Below are 27,827 nucleotides of genomic sequence, written 5' to 3'. Positions count from 1 at the left end.
AGATAGGAATTTTAAGTCTTAATGTTTCAATGTTCGAGTTATGATTTAAACAATACGGGTTTAAGATTTTTTGTGAGTGGTGATTGGAAACTAAGATGAAGGCTTGATTTACTGACACCTTTTATGTCTTTATTTAACAAAATCATTTACTAATAGTTAGATAAGTTTTGTTAATCTTCCGGATCATTTTGTGCACACCTATCTATTCAGTAGTTCAGGTGTTTAGACACTGCTAATTTAAGTTAAAAAAGTTTTAAATTTCCATGACCTCCAACGTATCATGGGTCATGTGGCACGCGCTTATATTGTATTAAGACATATGCACGGCACTAAAATACTGTAAAATGTTTCATTAAGACGTCGGTGAATACCAAGGCAGGCAGGAGCAGGGAGTTGACGGCGGATTTCCCCATTTGATTTTTTTTTATTTCTTATTCAATCAAAATGGAATTAATCAAAGTGTTTGCTTTTATCCTGAGTGTTGCTTATATAAAGAGTTATCCTTTTTCTGAAGGAGATATACGTTTGATTGGAGGATCTAGTTCAAGTGAGGGGACAGTATTAGTATTCCATGATAATAAATGGGGATCAATTTGTGACCATAACTGGGACATTAGAGATGCGCATGTTGTCTGTCGTCAGCTCGGGTACCCTAGAGCCTTGCAGTATGTCCATGGGAGTAGATTTGGCAGAGGACGCAGTGAGTTTATTATTTTATCATTATATTATTATTATAATTATCATTATTTTATATTTTTTGCTGTTGTTTGTGTTGCTCTAAAAAAATTATAATCAATTGCAATTTTAGTATTTTAGACATATGAAATAAGTGAAATAATATTATGTCTGTATGTTTCGCTAATTTGACCAATTGGTCTATTTTAATATTCAGTTGGCATTTTTTTTAACGAACAAGAGATGTTTACTTGTCTTTTGTTTTAATGAACAAGAGACTCGTACGGCAAGTTAGTTTCTATGTCGAATGAATAAAGTATACTTCTAAATTTTGAAAACATGGGTTGAGATGGGATACACTAGCTGATGAGTATACATTTTAAATATGTATATATCAACTGAGAGTACATTGTTGAACGATTGCCTGTATGTTTATTTTAGTAATGAATGTATCATCTGCAAGCGTCAATACAAAACATAGTTAAGCAATCATGATAGCTATTTTTATGTGCCTAATCAAAACTAACGTCTTTGCAAGATTAATGCGAAGTGGTCAATAAAAGAGGCGATGACCCCGACAGTAAAGACTGATTACATGACAGCGATGCTATTTGTTAATGAAGGAAAAAACAACCCTGACCCTGTATTGTTTGTTGTGAAGTATTTGTAAACTATATTTAAATACTATTTCTTTATGAAAATAATATAAAAAGTAAATAAATAAATCGGTTTTTTTTTACATGCACTCAAATATGAACCATTCCATGGTTTCAAAATGAGTGATGTTATCCCTCGTAAATGATGGTTTGTCATATATTGCTTCATTTTATGTGTGTATACACCCTTTTAAAAGCGGGAGTTATAGGAAGCGGGTATAAGAAGGAAACAAGGCATCAAACGTCAAATAATGATGTACGTAACGCCTGCGTTCTTTCCTTTTATCTTTAAAATCTTATGATTTTAAGTAAATCGTTGCATAATATTGTTAATATATGATTGTTATCGGGAAATTTGTGCAAGTATATATATAATAAAATAATTGTCAAAAGCGGTTTTTAATTATTAACTAAACACAGGGTAGACAGCTGTGCAACGTTTAACATAGAGATTTGTTGTAACGGAGAGTTCTGTTTTCCGTTTTAAAATACATTTTACTTTATCCATCTGAAATATCTTCTCGTTTCACAATAATTTACATGTACATAGGACAATGAATAAAACTATCAGTGAACTTATCAGTTAGCGTGGTTTTAGTTTTTCTTTTTAGGGTCTACAATTTATTTCTTTGTTTATCTTGTTCTCTTTGGTCATGATTTTAACCACGTAGTTAATTGCTCTAATGTGGTTATTAAGATGTTTTAATTCAATGCAATGATAACTTAATTGTCGTGACACAGTAACATAGTCCTTGTCCCAGATTTTTATAGGAACACTTCAGCATTTCATACTAAATTGCGTACATTAACATCAAATATTTTTGTGGCATATTCCTATTTCTGACAATTATACACGATTGCAAAATATTCGTATAGATATTTTATGATTTGTTTTATTTGGTGTGCTTATTATTTGAGCGCAATTACCACAATATTTTATATATCCGAGGGCACGTAAGTGACCGAGAGAAGATAATGGATGCAATCAATCAATTTACGTAGAAGTAACGAATAATTATTCAATCTTTTCTCTGGTTACAAAATATTTAAAACAGAAATGCTGCCATTGTCGAAATTAAACTTTGCGTTGTAGCGTACTTTGTTAAAAAAAAAGGCAATGTTGTGTCACCTATTTTTTAATTCTAAATTTAATGGTTTTCTATACATGTTTTTGTTATTGAAGGAGTTACATATATAAGAATTGAATATTCTAGCAATATAATGATTAAATGACAAAAACAACAGATTTCAAACGTGTATTAAAAGCATTTGTCAGAAAGATATACACATTTAATCCTCTCTCTCATTTATATCATTAATATCTACATTTTAAAATTTAATGCATTGTGGAAAAAAGACTTGCGTGTAATTGTAACCCAACTGCTTCAACTTATCTTTCAGTAAGTAATCTTCATTGAAACTAAACCGGTTCAATTTCACTTGATTTGTAAGAATTTTTATTGTAAACAGTGGAGATGTATGCCATGTGCCAGATGCAATTTAACTTTTTGAGAATTTTTTGTATTCAAAGTTAGGAAAGAAATATTTTCTGTCATCACATTTATACCTTATCATTGCTTACTGTTTGATGGTCTGAATTTCTGTTCAATCATGTTTATGTTTAAATGGTTGAATTGCCAGCACCTGTAACTGTTACTAGTTAATGAAATCACGTTAATGCAAGTTCGACATTTGACGGTCGATATCGACATGTGTCATAAGACAAGCGTTTATTAAAAAATAGCAACATTCATTTTTTTCACTGAGCTGTTTTATCATTGAGAAAGATTTTATTTTCGCTGAATTCCCTCCCGATTCCTGAAGTGGTTTTATTTAATGCTATGTTTACTCTCTCTGTTTTGTTTTACTTTTATGAATGGCTTTATTGTTTTCTTCGAGGGAACTCGATTTTGCTATTTTCATTTTAAAGCATTGTCAATTAGCTTCCAGATCTTAAACAGAGGATTATGCTGTAAAAGGAAGAAGTACATTGACTATACAAATAGTCTTCGATTGATTAAATTGGTTTTCCTTCAACTTAATCATAACTTACTGCATTTACACGATACAAACATCTGTCCTATTTTTGTATTAAGTTGTCAAGTTCTTGTTTCATTCACCTGATTTTGAATTGTCTGTTACAGTCGTTTTAAAACTATTGTGGCCTTTCAGTCTTAATACTTTACTCAGTACTCGGAGTACACAATTTATGCTCCAAACACTAAATCTAGCAGATTAATTGGTTGATTTCGGTGCATGAGTGTGATAGTCGTACTCAAACGTTTTCTGACTGCGAGCTCTGGTTTCTACATGTTATACTCGGTCATATATAATAACTATTGGCTCTTACCATTATGCAATACAATGCATATTGCGTGTGGATCAGGATGTCCTTACTATCCTGAATTTTTTGAAAGCGGCAAGTTTGCTTGTATTCTTCTTATTATTTGTTGCCCATATACCTTTCTGTGTTATCTTACTTTCTTCATTCGCAAATTGACCTATTGGTTCCCATTTCTGGTCTAATTCCTGTTTTGTTTCTGTTGGTTTGGTATCTCCTCTAACTGTTATTTATGTTCATCTTATTAATGTACGAGGGTTGTATATTCTTGATGGTTCAATTGCTGGCACACATGAAATAATTGCTTTAGTTACAGTATATAAAGTTTCATAAACCTATGTTTATTTTCTCTGTGATGGCTTTTTTAGTAACAGGAAAACAATTTATTAAATTGTGTGATAGTCTATTTTATCTAATGGAAAGTTTATTTCTTAATCAGTGTACATCCGTTTGCATTTCCTCAGAAACAAGTGTTATAGAAGTTTGTACTGCATTCGATATTTTCCTTAATGTGTTTGTGTTTGTGTTTTAATCTTATCTAGTCCTTTTGGCTGTCTTCTTCTTCATAGTAATTGTTTACAATTCATAATAGATGTACCAAAACATACGGTGACATGTATTTGATCACATCCTTGTTCTTTATTCACTTGTGGATAGTTGTCTCGTGCATTTGCACTCCTACTTCGTCTCCTTGTATTAGATGTAAGCCTCTCATATCTGAGCGGCGTTAGCCCCGAAGATATGAGACGCTTACATCTGATTTACATAGAAGTAATTTATAATTAATTTATCTTTTCTCTTGTTCTAAAAAAGAGCAATTAGTTTTGACAAAACAGGAATAGTGTCATTATTTCAAATTTTCCACATGCAGTAACACTTTCAGAAGATGTTTCATAGTAATGGATTTGGAATGAAATCTTAATTGCGTCTATTCATCTGTCATCAAATTGATACCTTATCACTGCTTTTGTATGTCAATATGAATCGCTGTTCTATCTTGTCTTTTTCTGGTTTAATTGCCAAAACCTGAACTGTTTGTTGATAAATGTTGATAACCCTTCTATGTAAATTTTAATGTACTGTAATAAATTTGGTAATTTAAGGATAAACGATCTCTTTTGAAGAAAGTTTCATATGAGAGCATGGACGTGGATTTACATTATTTTTAATTGCTAACTGTAATAATGGCGGATTTGAAACATCAAATGGAATTAAAAATTATTCTATAATCTATAAAATTTGGCCTGTTTTATGTTTTGTTCATACGTTGAACAGACACGACAGAGTGGTACAACAACAAAAAATCGTTTATGGTTATGTATATTGTTTAACATTACTTCGGGTGGCCAATCGTATCCTTTCCGTAACTGTCACTTATTATACTGGATTTTAATTTAATTCAATTATGCAAATGTTTGAAAGAAAACTCGAACAAAAGATCGACAATTAAAACTTTTTAAAACAAACTGATATTGAATTTCTTATCTTTTAGTCGTAAAATCCTTGTAAAATTAACTTTTTTAAAATTTGATGGTAGCTCTCAATGTACATTCAACAAATACAAATTCTTGCACGCGACAACCCAATTAATTATTGCATTTTTACTTTGTCATCAAGCAGATGTGGTTATTAACACGGCTCATGTGTGTACTTTTCTAGCTTGCATGTACGATGAGAGGTATTGTGTGCAGCTGTTATGAGTTATTCATTTCATAGTACATCATATAAATTCACAAATTCATTCATCTGTGTATATATGCTTGTCATCGTTGATATGATGGTAGAAATACCAAGATTATTATCAGTATAGCTAGAAAATGAATTTATGTTCTGTTAAGAAAATATTCTTATTCAAACTTATTTAAATACTCTAAATATTTATAGAAATGATAAAATATATAAATATATATATATATATAAAAAAAGAGAGAGAGAGAGATGATTCTTAACTTCCTTCCCAACAAGGGCTGGAACCTGTACTTTGTCCTCTAACTTCTATGGCAACGCCGCCTGTCATCGTACAACCGCTATATAATAATTTAGACGCCTGGTATTTCCAGATCATAGGAAATCCAATGGACAAGGTATTTATTTGCAGTAGTCACTAAACATACAGACATGCCAATATCTTCTTCCGCAATATTTAGATCTAACATGCAGCCAACAGAACATTATCTAGTTCTAAGAGTCTTTCTGTTATATCAAGTTCTCCAAATACTTTGAAGCTAATGCACAATTTTCTTCCAAATGAGTGTACTCGTTTACTAGCGACCTATATATAAACACATAGACCACAATTACGTTTCGTATGTTATAATTCTACTTATTCTATAAGAATGGAACTGATAATTACTTCATTTACCATGATTGAATCTTTTGACAGATAATGGCACAGTGCCACTGTTGGTTAATTAGATTCATTGACGCAATGTCACAAATACATAAAAAGGTCACTTAGCAAGGACAATGACAATTTTTTTTATTTGAAGTATTTCTTATGGTATTACAAAGTTTTTGCGAACATTTATAAACTGTTTTTAACAATCTCGCCACATACATATTTCTTTATCAAGAACGTATACACGACATATTTCTTGTTCAAAAAACGTCTTCATAAAACAGTTTGTGATCGTGATAATCACAGTGGGGATGGTAAAATTCAAGCATATGGAAGAGTTTTTTTTTAAATATGATCGTGACAGAATTTTTATGTGATGAAACAAACAAAAACCCAGAATTCACAGTGCCCGCCCAAAAGAGGTTTTCCTAAAATGTGATCTTGCAGGCGTAAGACGAAAAAACTTCAAATGAACACTTTAACGTTGAAGTAGTTCAACGATTATACCCTTTACTGAAGTGCCCTCTTTGTAGTAAAGTATTTTACTTTAGATGTAATTATGTTTTTGATTAATTCAAAAAGTTTATTTTACAGAAAAGGGATCACATCATACTTCTTCTTTGCATAACCTTTAATGTTAAACATGTAATGTTAAAGAGATGATATGATATATTAATCCCTGACACAAAACACAAACTCGCACTTGACTGAACCCCAAAGCAAAATAATAGCACATTTCTTACTGTTCTGGATCTCAACGTTACAATGCGGTCTTCTAAACGGTAGACCTTATGCTTTTCTGACCGAGGTTAATATCATCCGCAAATTAGTCATAGTTTCAAAATTGTTCATACTAATCACGCACATTTTTACAAATTATCAGCAAACACATATTGAGAATTTCTACATGTATTAGATTGCACCGCCTAGCTAACTTGATATGGTTTCGGCATATTTTTGGGTCGCTCTATATGATAAAGTGCTATATTTTTATTAAGCTGTCCCATGACTGAAGATTTCTTTTGAAGGATTTTCTAGTAAATGTCGAAAATCTGCTCCAAAAAAAAAATATTAGAATTACGAGAGAATCTTAAGTTGAAGAACAAAGAAGGGAAATATTGAAATCAACGATAAGAGATACATGTGTAGCTTCATGAGCGAAGTGAATATGTCAAACCGGATTCAAAGGTTTCAGTACACGTAGGCTTACTTTGTCTAACGGTACTACATGTTGCATATTAATTCTTCGTTCCAAAAAGTTTATATTCTTCCGAATAAGGTGCTGTAATTTTAACAGAAAACAATACAATGTATTCATATTTTAAGAATACTTCGAGACAATCTATATAACGAACAAAATGTTAATCAAACATATATCGGCTTCATGATTCAGTTACACAGTTATGGTGAGCATTTGTTAGGGTACAGTTTCAACATTGCAAAAACTTTTTGGAATTTTGGGTCCTATATGCTCTTCAACTTCGTACTTTATTTGGCTTTTTAACTCTTTTGATTCGAGGTGTCACTGATGAGTCTTTTGTGACGAAACACGCGCGTAAGGCGTTCAAAAGTTTAATCCTGGTATCTATAATGAGTATATTGTTCTATGTGGCGAAATATGTGATGACTTGGGCTTAACCCATTAAACAACTGATATATAATTTACGCTTATTACTGCAAATCATAGCTAAGGAAATGAAAGTGATAAGGAGGGTGGCTAAATTATTGTTAATAAGCTAAAATCAGTTTAAATTATACAGGACGTTCCCAAATATTACCATTCTGATACATATAACGAGCCATATGCACATCATTAAATCTGTTGAAAAAAATGTGCACCACATTGTTAGTTATTTAATGAGCCTAATATCGCAGGTGGGGTGTTGAAAGTTTTTAATGGTTCCTGTCTATACGAAATATTATCGTCTGGGTGCTCTCTTGGGCTCCTAGAGGAAACAGGAATTATGGTATATCTGATTCAACTGGTTTGTCGTTCCAAAGGAGTAGAACTTTATGGATGAAGATCCTAGCTTTTTTTAACAATGCAAGAATAATTAAAAGGAGACAACAACCTAAAACCACAAAAACCCAACAACAAAAAACAAAAAATAAAAACCCAAAGACATCTAGTGATGGTAAGCCTGGTTTGGAATAGTTGGTATTTAAGGTCGGTTGAAAACAAAACTTTACAACAAAAGAGATGATTTCGGATTCCCAATTCTGAACTTTCCATTTCTATGTAGCAACATTCCAGCAGCGCCTGCTAATGTTTATGGAGTATATATCTCCCAATTGATACAATATTCCAGAGCTTGCATCTTTAATCATGATTTCCCAATGGAGGGTTGTTGCTTACAAGGAAACCATTAAACTAAGGCATGAAGGGTTGGAAGTGGTGAAATTGAAGTCATTCCTTCGTAAAAGTTACGGACGCAATCATGAGTTGGTTTACCGTTATGAAATATCTGTTAAACAGATGGCGACGGATATGTTCTAATTGTTTTAGCCATGATCCCGTCTTCTTTTCCTTGTATGTGAATCGCCGAATAAGTCTTATCACCGAGTTTGTACTTCAATGAGCAACACGATGGATGTGGAGCACCTGAGATCACTCCTAGTTTTTGATTGGGTTCGTGTTTCTATGTCTTTAGTTTTCTATGTTGTGTTTTGTAAACTATTCTTTGTCTTTTGGTCGTTTTTCAATTTTTACTGACATCCTAATATATAATCGGATAAGTTATAAACGGATACCTGATATCAAATTGAAATGAAAATACATATTCAACCGTTGTATCCATAACTTGCTTGACAATACATAGACCTAAGTGATATAAAAGGCTCAAAATGCTCGACAAAGTTCTGTAATCGTAAGTAAGATCAAAACCTCTGTTAATAAAAAAAAAACAAAAACCAACAAAACCAAAAGGGCGCCAATAGAGCAGCAAAAACCTCTTCATGCAATATTTTAAACAGTAGTTGTAATCGAAATTACAAATTCTCACAATGCATTGTGTGAGACAAACATTGAGTACAGGGCGGTTGAAACTTGAAACTGTGTGATGTTAAAGATCTTGTTAATTTTTTTCTCTTAATTTGTAATGATTGCCTATAATTCTCTGATGATAAAACGCACACCATACATTGCGTAACACTTAAACAAAAAGCTGAGACTTTTAACATTTTCATTTTTCGTTAATTGATTAAACTTAATGAAAATCTGGCGAAAGTATTAAACATATCTGTTCAGGAGCATGTTAATTTCATAAACATCCATGTTATATAATTCCTATATCTGTCTAGTCTAAAAGCAATGAGTGACTATTCTTTGATTAGTTTTGTTGATTTTGCATTTATTCGAAGTTTACGATACTCAACCTTGATGGATGCCAAGGATTTGAAGAATTTCGATAACATAAACCTGTCTCTCACTGATGTTTTTTTAGTTATTTTTGATCGGTTTGCTTGCATGTTTTTGATAATATGAATTGCATCAAAGGCAAATATAAATTCTGTACGTGATAATTTTCTTATTCGGAAGAAAGCATCGAAAATTTCGGATTTAATGTTATGTTGATAGTCTGATACTGCAATATATGAAGCATTCGCACCTCTCAATCAATATTAAAAGAAGAACCTACAGTTCTCGCTTCTTACTAAACACCAGAGACTAAAAGTAATTGATTCGTTATTTTCATAGAAACTAATGAACTTTTTGGATTTAAATTAGCCCTGTTACATAACTGATATGAAAGCATGGTTCATGCTAAGGAGGCGTCCGTTTGGCTCTTGGGGATGTATAAATACGCAGCCACGCCAGGCCAGCTTTCGTGTCGGGAGGGTGCACGATGAAAAAAATCATCAACCCATCTGAAAGATTTATACGATATGTTGTAAAGCTAACTGTTTGTCCTTATCAAACATACACTCTTTTCCAGTGGCAGTCTAATTTTACCTCCAATTACCCCGGTCGGTACATTTCACAGATCCTAGTTACTTGATGTACATCATTGGAGGAAAACGCATTTATAATGCTAGAGTTCGGAAACAAAACATTTTAAAGGACAATTCATTGAACAATTTTGTATCGAGTCACATAATCGCGGTTAACCTCAAACAGTTTAATTTAACGTCAAGTAGATTCTCACTATCAACACCTGTTTAAGAATCCTTTAAGATTTGTAAACATATATTGAAGATAGTTTCTGACTCCCTTGAGATGTTATTTGTCCTAATATATTGAAATAATACAAATCTTCAACTGTTTGGTCTTTCATAAAAAGATAAACACTTGTAAACAATGAATCGCGGAGCTTTTATACATTAAGATTCATTTTCAAATAAATCTATTTACAGTTCAAGCTATAGGATTCTAACATATAAGGATATAATCTTTTACATGAATGATAAAAACAATTTTGAGTAGATCATTTGGTGTCTTCTTAATGGTATTGCACAAGTACCTGTTTAAAATTAATTGAAAACATTTTACAATTTAAAATTTTGCTGAAACTTATCGACTTACAAATTAAATAAAAGTTATCTTAAAGTTTGTCTTTGTGTGTGAATAAAAATCAAAATGTATACAGAATAAGGAAAAATGAAGGTCGATTCCTTTACAAAATACAAGTAAAAAATCTGAAAAACTTTTTTTTAAACCAAAAGACCTATTCCCTATTGTTTTTACAACTGAAATTAACATTTTATTTACTAAATGTATTCTACCGATCTTCTCCATAACTTGTTTCCCTCTGAAAATATATGTAAAACACATGTTTTTAAAACAGAATTTGTTCAGATTAGTTCATAGCCGAATTATAATGCATTTATTGTTCAGATTAGTTCATAGCCGAATTATAATGCATTTATTGTTCAGATTAGTTCATAGCCGAATTATAATGCATTTATTGTTCAGATTAGTTCATAGCCGAATTATAATGCGGTCATTTAAACGTCATTTAAAACGTTCATTTTGATTTAGAAACGCCACAATTTTCAGTAGTAACACCAGGGGTTTATATGCACATGACATTGTACCTTTATTTGGCGTTATTTGTGCAATTAAATTTGAATTTTGATTTGACAAACTTAATTTGCTTAATAACTTTATTCAAATTAATGCACAGTTATAACCCAATGGGGTTGATGGCATACATTAAGTTTACAAATTAACATATCAACATATCAACAGATAGGGCGTACAAAGAATACCCCTTCCTCCCCCCCCCCCCCCCCAAAAAAAAAATGAAAACCACACGTTATAAATTTCATGCGTCCGAAGCGATTTACCTTCATCAGGAACGTTTAAAGCCGAATATTTGAAAGCCAAGGATGTATAAAAACCGAAACAATTAAAGAACATATAACCAAAAGGACCTAGAAAATGGCATAATCCATCTAAGATCAACTTTGCGTCTTTGACTAATGAAACTGCAAACTGATATTTATAAGATTTAAAAAAACTATCAAGGAGTTTACAATTAATATATACATATACGAAATTGATGTCCAGTAACAAGAGTGTTGACAATTAATTTATAAATATACGTAATTGCTGTCCAGTAACAAGAGAAATTGTTTTCTTATCTCTGAAATCCAGACGGTTGCAACTTCATCTATGCAAAGACATATATATTCAAGTATATATGTCTCTGATTTCTGTAAATTAGCAACATGCCATTTTATAATCGTATCAAAACGTTTTTTTAAAACTTTGGCTAATGTGCTAATAAGATATTCAAAATGCTTACAGAACGAGTATATGATACTTTTAAATTTGCGGGAAGAGAAAACAGTTTTTACTTTTCTCACAAGTGCAACATTGAGCAGGAACATTGGTCCCAACATAGAGTAAATGAGAAATTTACATAGAATTTTTCATTTGATTTTATATAAGCTATTATCCACTTAACACACTTTTATAAATATTTAAAGACGTCTCTATATGTCACTTTATGCAACAATGAATGCATTATGATATGAAGTTCAAAGATTAACAACAATGTCATTGACAAAATACTAAAATCGTTTGATCTGTATCAATATAATAATCATTATAAAGACATGTGCAAATCATGGAATAAGTGGGTGGTCTGAAAATTTTTGACCGTATCGTCATAATTCAAAAGAATATGCACATATCAAGTGAAAATATCAATTTCAGTGCATGTACGTATTAATTATCGGGTTTTCTAATTCTATCCATTGATATCGTAAAATATCAGATGCCAGCAACAATGTGAATATATTTGGCTAGTGAGCGCTGATATTTTACGATATCTATACATAGAAAACCCCGATAATCTGTTTATCGTTCTATTACTGTTCTTTTCCCCTCATTTAGACCGTTTTATACTTGACGAAAGTGAGCTTGATAACGTCTACTCACATATTGTGGCGTCACTGATAACTTCTCCTGAGACATTATTACGGAGCGATTGAGCGTTGTACATTTGTTTTGTTAGCTTGCAGCTTTTTAGACTGTTTTTTTTTTCTTTTTGTGAGTTGAGAAAAAAATGGTAAAATCGAAATTCTTTGATCTTTGACAAAGCAATTAAAGACGTAAACAATATTGTATGCAGTAGATTTATATGATTCCTCAACTTTAATAACTTGCCACAAATAATATGTTTATAATCAATAACTTATATACATTAAAACAAAGCAATTAATCCACAAACACAGTAACTATACATTAATTAACGCTAGTAAATCTAATAAAGTTAAAATAAATTGTTTTAAATCAATACACCATATTCTGGTGATTTTTCACCTTGTGACTATAGATCCATCCTCCAACCCAACCAACCCAACCACCGAGCTCAAGATTTATTTTATTTACAAAGTATTAAAACATTTTAGTCCCGGGAAACCTTCATCATAAAATTTTAATTAATGTTAATCACTGTTGCACATGCTTTTATTCCTTTCTTTAAATTCAAAGACATTATTATAAGCATATGCAATGAAAGACAAAGTCTGCTATCATATTATTCTAATATGTCAAATGTTTAAATATAAGCCATTACGTAAAACTTGACACAAATCATCACTTTGTTTTAGGAAGAGTATGGCTTGCTGACGTGTACTGCCGAGGATCTGAACCAAATATTTCAGCATGTTGGAATCCTGGATGGGGAATATTTTATCGCCGTCATCGGAACTCATGTGGAGGGCATAGACATTCAGCAGGTGCTGTCTGTTTGAGAATTCCAACACCTGCCCCAACGACGTTACCGCCAACATCGAATATTGATGGAAACGTAATTGAAAGTGCAATTGTTCAAAACAGTGACAGGGTTGAAGTTGTTAATTCGCCATCGCACAATGTGCTTCTAGGAGATGAGGCCGATAATGTACCTATTGACCGACGAACACAAGTATCAGATTTAGGACATGAGGGCAATAATGTACCCATTGACCGACGAACACAAGTATCAGACCAAATTGAGGAATCATCAATCGAAAGAGTGACAACAAAAACTACAACACATAAACCGACGACAAGAAAAACAACATCTCCAACAACCACTACGACGAAAAAACAAACAACAACTAAACCGTCTACAACAACTGTAAAACCAACAACAACCACAACTAAACCCACAACGACTATGACGACACCTACAACGACGACGACACCAACAACAACGACGACGACACCATCAACAACGACCACACCAAAGCCTACGACAACTAAAAGATCAACCACAATATTTTACGAAGCAGCCCGATTGCCTCGTAGATTGCGAATAGGGACTTGGTCAATGGATAAAGATATTAAAATGTGGGTAATGCCTTTGAGAAGAGGTGGTTACTTGATTGCTAAACCAGGAGATTCTACAAGGACGATTACTGAAGATGAGTATATCCATATAAGACACGAAATAATGAAACCACCGACGGTGACAACTCCCTTTGTCTCTGTTGCAGACGAAATCCAGGATGACGAAACGACGGAAGAAGACCAAAGAAGGGAACGTATGAAAGCAGACGATCCTGGAATAGTCTTAGAAGACACAGAAGGTGAAAATAGCGACTCATCTCAAAATATTCTCATTAAATCTGAAGACAATGACAAAAATGATGTTGATGAAGAAGTTCAAGATATGTTGACAGAGAAAGTAAGCGAAGACGATTTGGACAATAGATCATTTAATGTAGAGGTATGTTTTACATTGAAATAGCTGTAACTGCATTTTAACATGAATTAAAACTTTAATTTATCAGACTTATAGTAAGTCGCGATGGTATTTATGAAAAAGATTTTATACAGTTTAAAAAAAAAATTAGTTATCATCCGGATATGCTCAGAAGGTCCTCAGTTTTGGCATCCCCATTTCATACATTCTAATACATCCGGATTTCCAATATTTGGGTTTCAAGCATAAAAAAATAAGAACAGATTTTTTGGAATCTGCATCCAATTGATTGCGGTTTTTTAACATTTTATTTAACATAAGGGTCCAAACCATCTGGAAAGAGGTGCGCATGGCTTCTCGTACAATCTAATATATAAATATTGTTTTATCTCGGTGCAATTTTCATGCATTGATCATCATGTAAAATTATTGTATAAGAATTAAGAATCAATTAAGGTACGAATGTGTATTTTTATTCTTTAAGCACACATAAATTGACGCACTTAAGTTCATGTATTGTTGTAAGACCTTTTCATTCACAGCACACTTTCACGACAGTTTAATATTCTAAGCACGCAGTTGCAGATAACTTTTCATTCATACTTTCATTGGCTGAAATATTTGTTGAGTTGGCGACACAAAGCTAATGGCGGCCTAGGCTGTTTGACTTTCTTCACCAATTACACATCAAATACAGCTTTGGTAATTTATTTTGTCAAAATACGGTCACATGATAAACGTAGTTGTCACATATTTTCAACATAACTACGTGCTAAATATATCGGCCACTGCATAACACAGGAATTAAAATTAAAGACTTCACTACATAAAAAAGGTTATGTCAATATAAACTTATTACTTCGGAGATATTTGAAATAGTTTTGAAAGAATGATCCTTTAACAGTGCATGTCGCATGTATGTAGTTTGTAGATAAGCTTTACCCATTATTATCATGCATGCAAAGCTTGCCTGTATATAGTAACAGAGCACTGGATGAACGTTTGAATTGGATAAAATATAGTTTAGCTGTTCTTTTGTATATCTTCAAACCCATTCATTTCGATGCATTGCACCTGAAACGTATTGAATTATGCATTTGAAAAATAGACTCGTTACTAGAAATTTGAAAAGAGGATCAGTATAAAACTTTTAAGATAGCAGAAGATTTTAAATATATAATAATACTTAAAATTAAGCACTTGATATCTCACTTTCAACTGAAATTATATAATGACCAATGAACGGTATCTCTCTGTTCCTGGCTTTCTAAGCTTTCCATTCCGGCAATTCTCAATCATATATTTATAGCATATTTTTTTATAACTGCATGGTTGTCTTCATTTCTTAGCAAACATCTCCGTTACCAACAACGCAGAAAACATCCACACAAAAACAAACTACAACAACAACAAAACCGACGACAACGACAACAACTACTACCCCGAAACCAACAACCACCCCTACAACTACTTTGAAGACTACAACCAAACCAACAACGGTAATACGAACAACACAAGGACGTGTTACACGTCAATCCACTGTAAACGATAGAGCTGATGGATTACCAGCTTTAACTGTTGCCTCATGGGTATTGGACAGGGAGGTTGTATTATGGGTGTTGAAATTAAGAGATGGAAAATTCATGATTTCAAAACCAGGTGAACGACCAGCAAAGTATACCAGAGGTGAATACATCAACATGCGTAGGCAAATTTTGCGAGAATCGGCCACACCAACAACTCCTAATCGTCAACAGAGTAGACAGTCCAACTCGGGGTCAAGGGCGCAAGATGACGATCCTTCCGTTCAAAATGGCAGATTAACATTGGGTAACAGTCAAAGTTTGCCAATGGGAAATGTAGCTGAAGGTGGTAACACAAACCGAGGAAATAACGTAAACGAGAGAATTGGAACCAGTTCTGTAAACACTGGACTTCCTAGCGGCTTTCATGCACATCGTCATGGGCATGGCAACAGAGCTGACAACAGACATAAGGTATTATATAACGAAAAAAACTTTCCCAAGGCAACAACAACAAAAATGATGGAAACGCGTCCGTGTAGATCAATTGCTCTTTAATCATATAGGAATATATTTTTGTTAATTATAAATGAGCATGGTTCTTTGCATGTTTTAAAGTTTATTGCTTGTATCCATATCCCTCTTTGCATTTATAACTTGTCAATATTAAAGCTAAATGTAGCAGCATTACATTGGAAACAAAAATGCAGACAACTCTTAAAGATAATTCATTTTATCAGAAATTTAACCTAGATTCAGTATCTATGTTTAAAAAAGGCAGTGGCGGATTTAGAGGGTTTTCCAGGGGGCCCTGGCCCCCCTTTTTTGGTTGATTATTTAGGGAATCACTGAAGCATGACTGGAGCGGGCCTCCTCTTAGGCAGTCAGTGCCCTCCCCCCCTTATGACAATTTCTGGATCCGCCACTGAAAGGTGATATAAGTATAAACTTACTGGATGTGAAAGAGGCAGAAGTCGGAACAGAGGAAGACAAAATCATGGTAAAAAACTGAAAAACGATGAAAACAAACAACAATCTACAAAACACTAAGTAGACACTAAAGACTGAGCAACACCAACTCCATCATATATCGGGGTGGTCTCAGTTTCTCCGGAAGGGTAAGCAGATCATGTTCCACATCTGAAGGATTTATAACATACATTTGATAAAAGTATAAAGCTGATAACTTTTATTGAATCTAGGCTCAAAATCCTTCCGTGCATGTTTGGCCTTAAATAGTTATATCGACTTTTAAAAAGCCATTTGGATTTTTCTATTGCATACATTTAATTTTCTTTCTCTGTGTTAACGCTGCTGACAAAGACTAATCTATAAAGTTACAGTAGATATTTTAATGATAGTAGATATTATTAGAGCAACAAACGGATACAAGAACATATGCACCTCGTCATTATGACAGGATTTACGCAATACAATTACCAGAAATGAATGTTACATGTTTTCCGTCTGCAGTGAACCATGATATAATGTACATATTGCTTAGATCGTAACAATATATAACATACTACTGACTATATTGGTATACTAGGGGGGTGATTGCTTGCTATGCAACAAAGAACTGCGTAGAAAGAAACATGATATACGGTCTTGTAACAATTGATGAGTTATGTAATCAATTACAGTTCCTTTGAAATAATTCAGAATGCATGACTTACATTACATTACAAATGAACCAATTGATACTACATGAATTGATACACGTCCTTGCATGTACCGGCAGACAATTGTTACAATGCCCCTTACGTTTGGGTGTGTAAACTATGTTCTTATTCAATGAACCTGTTTAAATTTTCGTGTTAGAATTCGTCTTATCAGTGAATATAAAGAGTCTCTAATGTCGACGCCTATGGCCTACGTGCACCTTTTAGCTTGCTTTTAAATGACCTGTTTTAGAAGTATCTTATGTAATTAGTGTCCCCTTTCCCTTTTCCAATATCTACCATTCTTTCTACTAATAGTTTTAGAATATATAGATAGATGTTGAAGTTTTACACTTTTACATTTGATACGCAGTATTAGTTATTGATTTACATTCGTTTTGTTAAGAGAGTACAGGTAAAGTTATCAGGAGGCAGACACGACAGTGATGGAAGAATCGAAGTATTACCACAAGACCAAGATGTATGGGGTGTTATCTGTGGTGACCACTGGTCAATAAGGGAAGCAATGGTAGCATGCAGACATTTTGGAGTAGGCTATGCAATGCAAGCCGCTAAGGTATAATTGTTCTTACACAAGAAAAACAAAGAGGAAATAAAATCTCAATAGAGAAAAGTGTGAACAGAGCTAATAAAAAGCCAAAATTGAACATAAATTGAATTTGAAAAAAATATTGATGGTTATTTGAGTTTCAGCAGCAATCCAACTGGTTTCGCTATGAAGTGAATTTTTCTCGTTGATCGTTCATTAAATTCCTGAAATTGATAATTTCTTGTAATTTTTAACTAAAATAATGATTTTAAAATCAAATTCGGAATAACTAATATTTTTCTTTTGAGATTTTTTCCAAATTCAATTTCTACTTCATTTTTCATACAGATAAACCGTCCATTATTTCCAATACATTTCGTACTAAGATTTCAAAGACATCCTTTTCCAGACAAAACATATTTAGTTTTGAAAAATGTTTGTACCACAAACTAAGTATCTATCTATATTTTTCAAAAATTTGATGTGGCAATCATTTTCTATGGATCAAAACTTCTTTCGTGAAAATTATACAAATTAAACTCCAACAGCGAAAAATCAATTCTGCATTGAAATTAAACGTTTATTTCTGTGTTTACAGACATCTCAATTTGGAGGGAAATATCAGAAGAAGTATTATTCCCGTGTAAGATGCAAAGGATCAGAGAAGACCTTAGACCGTTGTAATTGGGAAGAACACAGTGGCATGGTTCAGTGCTCCCGGTCAGATGCTGTAGCTGCTATTGTTTGCTCTAAAAGTAAAATTTTACTTTGATGATTTGTTTGCTCGGAAGTTGTACGGTCTTTTATTATTTTTTTTAGATCTTTCAATGCAACACCATATTAAGGATGTACTTAGGTGAAATTAAAAAAATCAAGAATTTAGATTTGATACTATAAGTCAAAAGAGCATTAGTTAAGGAACAAAATAAGCTAAAAATATTGATAGGTTATGGAGCTCTTTTTCGAGATATTATTTTTTTTTTAAATGGCGGGAAAAGGCTGACTCGGACTTTTACCTTATATTTGCATTGGTATCATTTGGGTCTAAAATTGAAATAAAAGAAATCTAGAATCTGCTTAATTTTGGTAAATGACCATTTATGAGCTATTGAAGTCTTATATGAAAAGAAAAATGGGTGTTATGGGGCAAAATAAGTTACCCTGTATCGTAGGAAAAAAACAAAGGAGTCCGAACATTTGACAAAAATTCCTAAACCTCACCTAAACACATCCTTAATAGGTTTTTTTTACTACAACTGTTAAAAAAAGAGGCTGAGATACCAAAGGGACAACCAAAACTCATAAGTCGAAGAGCGTTCTACGAAATCATTGCCAAAAGAAAAATGAAAAACATTAGTTTGGAAGCACGAATTGGACCTGATTTGATTCAAGATTGCTTAAGCAGTTTGATATCAAATTTGTGAAAACAATTTGTAATTTAAAAATGCGCTTGTATTTTATAGTTTTTAATGTCATTGCTATATGAGGTTAAAAATGATACAAAAAAAACACATAATAATACCCATATCAAAATAATGATGCTAACGCTTAGCATATGAATTTTACTTCTGGAAAATGATGGAAACGAAAACATCTAATAATAGACATATCAAAATTAGACGCAAACTCTTAACACAAAGTAATTTTACTGTCGCAAAATGTCTGAACCAAAATATATAAGTTAAAGTCAATTAATGATCCAGACGCTTTGTACATACTTTTTTTTAACTACTGCAAAATATTGGAAGAGTGCGAAGACACCATTAGTAAAAATGTTTCATTTTGGACAAAATGAAAAGTAATGATTATATTTAATATTCGGTCAACATTTGGTTAAAATTTTTGTTGGAACTATATAATAGGAATATTCATTAGAAAAAGATAAACATTTTTTTGAAAGTGAATTTTGACTTAATTATTCTATTTACCATTCACAGAATTGCCAGACCTGGAGCCAAGTACATATATGGTAGAAACAACATCATTCCTTCAAGACAGGCACTTGTATTATTTAACATGTGCTATGGAAGAAAATTGTTTAGCTAAATCAGCATATGAAATTAAAAAAAATAGTCCACGTATGTACATTTTAAGAGTCATGAATCAAATAATGACAGAATTTCATCAATCAATCAATCAATCAATCAACTCCTTCCTTATAAAGTGGTTAAAACATATGATACCAATTCCTTGCGCCGGGTTCTGTTTCTAAACTAACATTTCTGGGGTCTGGATGGGAGATTCAAAATTTTGGAATTCTAAATTTTAGACATTTTTTCTTTATTCATGTTTTGCCCATATTTCTCGATTTTTTATATTTTAAAAGCCCAGTTTTCTCTTCTTTTTTAAAAAATTTTTTGGCCCATTTTCTCGACTCTTGCTTTTTTTGTTGGGGTCCGTTAAACCTTTATTCAACAAACCCTATCCATTGCCTCCTTTAAAGATACGATCAACAATTAACGTTAGGAAATCTTAAATTAAAATAAACAACCCACCCACTCACACACAACCCCCACCCCCCGATAAACCTGATGATCATTATAGTAAAGATACTGATATTCTATATTTATATGTTCTATATTTATCGAATTTTATTTGGGGTTTCTCGTCAATCGAGTAACGTTTATAGCCACTTCCATGTATACAGGTTTTATTTAGTAAGGGTGGGGGTTAATTTGCAATACGTTTTGTTGTGGTTTACTTTTTTAGTATCAGTAGTGGATATAGTTAGAGAATGAAAAGTGCGCTATAGAAATAAGATTCCTGTTGTTAAAAAGCTGCAAATTATGTAACTTTTCACAAAGACCCTTAATTGTAAAACTTGTCGCAAGCTACGATAGAATCATTGGTCACCAGAAAAAAATATACATAAAATATTAACTTTTAACGATTTAGGTTGGAGAACAAGCACAAGAAGACTTTTACGATTTTCCAGTATTGTTAAAAATAAAGGAACAGCAGAATTCAAACCAGCAAGTAGTCGTAGTGACTGGGAATGGCATGCATGTCATATGTAAGTATATATTTGAACACTTGTATTAAACTTTGTATATAGGGTTGACAATTATCTTATTTATAAATACTTTTTCTGAACATGCCAAGTGGCAATCAAACACCAGATGTTGGACAGACGACAACATGGCAAAAGGAGAAAAGACAAAAGACAAACAACGCTCCACAAAGCAGAACACTAAAATATTGAGCAACACGAAATTCAACAGAAATCGAGATGAACTTTACTCGTAGTTTCTATCTAATAAATATTTTTCGAATTAATTTCTGTATTAATTTTGTTATTTTACAGGCATTACCATAGTATGGAAATATTTGCGCATTATGACATCACTGATTTGAATGGTAACCGCATAGCAGAAGGATTAAAGGCTAGTTTTTGTTTAGAAGATTCTGCCTGTGACAGAGGTGTATTTCCTAAATTTAGTTGCCAAGGATATGGCGAACAAGGTAATTGTTTCATAGTTGTAACACGTCAGATGTCATTTTAGTATGAACAGTTTGTATATTAAGATATTATGTTTTCCGATGACGACAGCAATGTAAAATCCGATGCAAGGATAGTATGATAATATGTTCCTAAGGGACTAACAACAATAGTAGCAATATGGTCACGGTGTCAATAAATGAATTGCAAAGAATTGTTAAGCAGGAGTAACTTCATAACAGTTCATTGTCATTTCAAGATTATCTGAAAAACAATAAAGAGGTGAACGGTGTATTTTTCCAATTACATGAAGCACGGCGAAAATTGACCATTTAACACGAAAACACGTGAAATGAAATCTGGCAAACGCTCATATTATGTATGCTATATTTGATGAGTTGGAAGCGCTTTTCTAGATTAACCCAAAAAAAAAATCTAGCAAAGTTTTAATGAAAGATGAGGAATAATATGGAAAGTTATTAACATGCAAACGTGAATACGTGTACTTTAAAATATCCGTATAAATTCAAGATATTTTGATGTAGGGAAATTATGGGATTTTGTGTCAATATCGTATTCAAACAAACAAAGAATCATGTAGTAACAAACATACAAAGAACCATTACAACAGGCAACAGGTCTTTAAAGGGTCCGTAGGTGGCCTACTGCAAGGCAAAATGTCTTCCTCTATTTAACGTACCATTCTTTTCAGTGGCAGTCTAAATTTCCCGCACTTCATCCCTGTCGTTCCACCTTTAGATCTACCTTTATCTTCTTGTCCTGAATATGTATAAAATAATTGCCACTGGACATTAAGCAAGCAACACTCAACCACTCCATCTGTGATACAATTGTTTGTTTTGTAGGTATATCAGTAGGGTGCTCAGATAATTATATGGCTGATATAGACTGTCAATGGATAGACATAACTGATATGAAACCAGGAAATTATAAATTTAAGGTAAGTACTTAAGTCTGGAAACTTGGACACGGCATTTATATGACTAATTGATACACATAGTTGCTTACATCCACGTCATGTGGTCAGTCTCTAAAGTATAGTTGTATCATTGGAAGCCCGGGCATTGGGAATCATACCACATCTTCTTCTTTTTATATACGTGTTTGAATTGAATTACCAAGATATCTTTATTTACCTTACAATGCCAATGAGACAACTCTCCATCCAAGTTACAATTTATAAAAGTAAACCATTATAGGTCAAGGTACGGCCTTCAACACGGAGCATTGGCTCACACCGAACAGCAAGCTATAAAGGGCCCCAAAAAATTACTAGTGTAAAACCATTCAAACGGAAAAACCAACGGTCTAATCTATATAAAAACGGTAAATTGTAATGTAACTAATACTTATAGCAAGTCAGAGATATCACGAAAAATCAACAAATACTACACAATTTTAGAGATGACTTAGACAAATGTTGTTTTAATTCTTTTTGATAATTTTGCTGCATTTAAATTGCACAAAAGTGTAAAAAAATTTAAAAAAAATCATAAATCAGGTATGAAACCCAATCAGGAACTTTGGGTTCGGCTTTTTTTCTTAAAGATATAGTTTGTAGTTCTTGCCCTTTCAGTAGCAGTATTGCATACATTAGAGAACATTAAAAGATATGTTCAAATATTTATATATTTCAAATCACTGGCTTTATTTAATTTCCCGCTTTGTAAATTACTGTCATTCACCTAATTGCTGATATTATAAATGACCCAAATAGTATTATAATTTGGGTTGTACTTCGCACTAGAAAAGGGAGAGACTATTATGAGCATAACGTGACCTATATCATTTAAAATAAAATATAATATTCTGTAAAAGAGATATACGGTATGACAAAGTCATGCAATAAGTCAAACGGTTTCAAATTCAATCTCAATAATGGAAGCGTATTTTATAATCGAAATGATCTTGCACGTAACGATCATTTTCATTTAAATTTTGTTTTGTGGGCACTATCTCCTGTCGTCTAAAACCCATATATAGGTCTTCGGGTCAGGGATAAAAAAACAATCTTGATCTGCACACAGCTTTGTAGTCACTTTGATCCGTGCACTTTTTTAAGATAATGTATTCTTCTTATTTTACTCTCTAACAATTACGCAATGAGATCGAAAGATAATTTCGTGTTTTTTTTTCTTTTATGATTTTTAATTAGCTTAGTCAGCTATCAATATAACTACGTTTCTTTATATTGGTTTTTTAATTATTAAAATCTAGATAAAAAATGTGAAAGATATTTATGTTCTATTGTATTAAAAGATCTTTGAACAGAGTGAAGACAAGTCGAACTTCTAACTTTAAAGTTTAGTACATATTTTATTTCGTCGTTTTTCGAAGAATATTTTTGCCTTTTTATTTTCAAGAGTTCTGAAATATTTTTCACAGGAACTGGTCGATTTAATCCATGATTTTTGTATTTGGAAATCAATCTAATGAAACCTAAGTTTACAAACATATAATTAAATGTTTCAGACGATCTTTTTGCCATTTTATTTTCAAGAGTTCTGAAATATTTTTCGAATTTATGTAATATTTTACAGGAACTGGTCGATTTAATCCATGATTTTTGTATTTGGCAATCAATCTAATGAATCTAAAGTTTACAAACATATAATTAAATGTTTCAGACGATCTGATAATACATGTTTTTTTTTATTGTTTTTCAGCTTGAAGTAAATCCGAGTTTATTTGTACCTGAGATTTCATTTGAAAACAATGGTATGAATTGTGATCTTCATTATTCAGGATACTACGCTAGGATTACAAACTGTAAACTTCATAGTATTTTGTGAGAATCGTTGGTATTTTCATAATTTTGAAAATATCGTTACAATTTATCCAGAGTTGTACTTTTATGTGATGTTACAATCAAATTGTTTTGTTCTGCTTTGTCTTTCATTGTTACCAAAGACTTGATATATTTGTAAATAAACAACAAAATTCACCAAACATTTCGATTTTTTTCTCGAAAATCAGATGGTTTTTGTATGTACTGTAGTCAATATCATTTAAATAAATCAGGAAAAATGTTAAAACAGATGACCACCTTTAAATTGTGTACTCGCATATTAATAAATTAAACAAATCATGTTTTCTCATTATATGTTATTGTATGTGTTGCATTTTTCATGTATGAGTAAATAAATGAATAATGTCCAAAATGCTATTTTTGACATTTATAATTTTCATAAATAGCATGATTCATTACTTTATATGTATTTCTTAATATCTACGTACTGTATATATACAAAATTATAAAACAATACCCTCGAAACGGAAAACAAATTATGTAAAAGAGTTTTATCTATATTTTGTATGAATATTTTGAGACAGCTATCCAACAACACAAAAATTTCACATGGCATAAAGTTCCATTTCAAGGGGACCATTTCTATTCTATTTTTCCATTAAACATTTTATTTTATTGGCGTATATGGTTATTTGGGAAAAAAGATATATTACTTCAAGTGACATGGCATCGTAAAATTACAAGAGAATATGTATTTTTAAGTCGATGTATAATTGACTAAACAAAATATGATTATTTCAAGCTATCATATATATATATATATATATACATTTTTATTTAGTATAAAAGTCTTGAATAGAAAAAGAAAATGAAAACGAAGGCTCTGAATTCGGGGTTAAACAAACAAACATTCTAAAGCAATGTGTCTTGTGATTCCATTTTTAATTTAATGACGTCTGCCGATTCTTCAGGGCCAATTCGAATAAAAATCTCTGGGTTTGGATATAAATGCAATTCATTTAGGATGTTATTAATTAAAAATGTTAACACTGAATATTCCAATTTCTTATTAATATATTGATTCTGTAGGTAACTATTGATATAATAATTTATCATTATTTGTATTTTCGTTAAGCATATATGTGTGCTTTTGTATGTGTCAAAATCACCAAGAAGGAAAATTCCAAGGTTATTTTAAATCTATGATATTCCTTTTGCAGTATATATTCTTGTAGTAGATATATTTTTCTTTTTCTCATGGCGAAGCTAAGTTTCTGAGTTTTTCCCATTATGAATTGAGAATTTGAATTTTAAGCTTTTTGATATTCCTTTTGGAATTCTAACTACACGTAAATGATACCTAATTTTCATCTGATGTTTTAATTAGATATTTAATATTATAAACTCGTTTTTAAATGTTAAAGAGAAATTATGATAAATTAGAAAGGAGTTTTATTTCAACCATTTTTAATACGATTTGTTATTGTTTTTATACTTAAAAAAAAATATGATTTTTTTTCTTGGTAAAAAATATGACACACTTTTAAAACTTAAAGTTATCAATTTATTTCTCTTGTTTTTTTTTAGTATAAAATTCTCTAAATTGATATTCAACTGACGATTTTTCACACTGTATATGCCCTGTGTTTTAAAGTGTGAATGACTTTGATCGTAACCCTAGATTTGAAACTTCTGTATTCAAATGTTATATTTTTGCTTTAAGCTGATAAATGTTTAGCGTTGATTGTATCAAATGAATGTTGAATATTTTGTATAAATGTCGTATTGTATAGCTTTTACATGAAACAAAGTCAGCATTTATGTGAAACTGTATGATAGTATCTTTTTTACTGTTGTGTAATGAAGCATATGTTTTGTGACAAAAAAACTAATATTTTCAGAAGTTATTATATTTATATATTTGTAAACCGATAAGAAAACAATTTATTACAATAAAAGGCTTTACAAACTTAAAATTATATTATCACTTTGCACTTCGAAAAGTTACTATGCTTTGTGATATAATTGTTTCAACGGTCGTTCAACCACAAAAAAATGTCTAAAGCTAGTTGCTCCAGTCCAAACCTTTCTTATATCTTAATATGAAATGTCATGATTTCGTTTGAAAAATACTCAAAAGGTATATCCATTTTGAAAAGGTGGAGAAAATCAATACTAAAAGCGTTGAAAATATTCTATATTTAAACCATTAAAAAAATGAAAAAACACTCTATATATTTCATGCGTCCGAAGCGCTTTTCTAGATTTATCTTCCATAGGAACGATCAAAGCCGAATATTTGAAAGCCAAGAATGTATAAGAACAGTCGAAGAGCTATTTGACCAAAAAGGACCTCATATAATAGCCAAATCTATCTAAGATCAACTTTTCCTGAGGGAGTTGAAACCATTTTCATGCGTCCAAACGCTTTACCTTCACGCTTAGTTTCTTACTGTCCTTATTCAGTGGGCTTTGGGGTATCTCAATAGCAATGGCTAAAACAGTTTATCACATTGCAGTTTGTATTCTTCTCCAACAAACTGATCAACTGGTAAAATATTTTAACAAATTGTTTCGGTGAAGGTTGTTAGTATTTAGTGAGTGCAGTGAATTAAAAGTTATACTTACCATCCAGCTCTAGTTAGTTGGTGTCTATGTCCTGAATTTCGAACACAATAATAAGTTACTATGATATGAGTCACTAATTTAAGAAGGTCCAACTTTGACATGAAAACTTCTATCCTAAATAAATTTTATAAATGAATAGTTCAAAACATTGTTTTGTAGGTCAATAATTTATAGCTCTGTTTCCTAACAGCAAGTTAGTGCGTAATTGTAATTTGGATAATTTTTTCTAAAGCAATTACTAATCTGCTAATATTAAAGGGAAATAATTAACATTACTTTAAAATCAGCAAAATGTTGTTGTCAAATATGAATTTCCTTCATTTTATAAGTAATTTGTTTGTAACATTATTTCCAAGATCATTTAACTATTATCTCCTGTCCTGAAAAGAACACTGAATTTTTTTTTAAGATGATTAAAATTTTGGAAAAAAAAACTGTTCAAAACATTTTATGGAACACATTCAAAGTTCTATAAATCATACAGATTACTCTGTAAATTAAGAGGGTATCACCAGTCCAGTAGTCAGCAATTCTGAGTTGACATGCATTTTCATTGATATGGTCAAAATTATAGATTAACTGTTTTGCAAAACTTGAATTGTTCTAAGTACTAATGATTTTCTGCCACCGAGGATTAGATTACTTATAAGCAGTATTTGGCAAAACCTTTCGGAATTTTATGTCCTCAATGCTCTTCAACTTCGTACTAATTTGGCATTTCAATTTTTTTTTATTTGAGTCGTATTGATGAATCTTTTGTAGGCAAAATCATAAGCCTGGTATCTTTGATGAAATTTTTAATATACAACGCCAGTAAATCAGTAATTCTTATAGAAAATATTATCCAAATCACAAAAACAATAACTTCTTCTTAGAAAGCAAAGCTATAGATAATTGACCTACAAAACAATGTTCTGAGCTATTTATTTATAAAATTTATTTAGGATAGAAGTTTTCATGTCAAAGTTAGACCTTTTTAAACCAGTGACTCATAAATGATATTATAGTAAGACAGTATCATGACAATCAGACATCAACTAACTGGAGCTGGATGGTAGGTATACCTGTTTATTTCACTGCACTCACTTCATAATAACATCCTTTCAAG

At 31.8% G+C, this 27,827-nt stretch overlaps 1 protein-coding gene across 2 annotated transcripts; it reads left to right on the top strand.

Moving 5' to 3' along the window:
- On the top strand, window positions 1–26,067 carry LOC127734836 (lysyl oxidase homolog 3B-like). Of its 2 annotated transcripts, XM_052244865.1 has the most exons (10): window positions 9–700; window positions 13,070–14,172; window positions 15,498–16,145; window positions 17,739–17,909; window positions 18,481–18,637; window positions 19,820–19,960; window positions 20,778–20,895; window positions 21,187–21,344; window positions 22,188–22,282; window positions 24,009–26,067. In XM_052244865.1, exons 1-10 carry the CDS (start codon window positions 445–447, stop codon window positions 24,132–24,134), a joined length of 2,973 nt encoding a protein of 990 aa, XP_052100825.1. In that variant the 5' UTR covers window positions 9–444; the 3' UTR covers window positions 24,135–26,067. The 2 variants fall into 2 exon arrangements, with proteins under 2 accessions (XP_052100826.1, XP_052100825.1); XM_052244866.1 differs by lacking the exon at window positions 15,498–16,145 and having other exon boundaries at window positions 1–700.
- Window positions 26,068–27,827: the final 1,760 nt, after the last annotated feature.

This window comes from Mytilus californianus, unplaced genomic scaffold (assembly GCF_021869535.1).
Source record: "Mytilus californianus isolate M0D057914Y unplaced genomic scaffold, xbMytCali1.0.p SCAF_3, whole genome shotgun sequence".
Taxonomy (NCBI): domain Eukaryota; kingdom Metazoa; phylum Mollusca; class Bivalvia; order Mytilida; family Mytilidae; genus Mytilus; species Mytilus californianus.
This window is presented reverse-complemented; position numbering and strand designations above follow the sequence as displayed.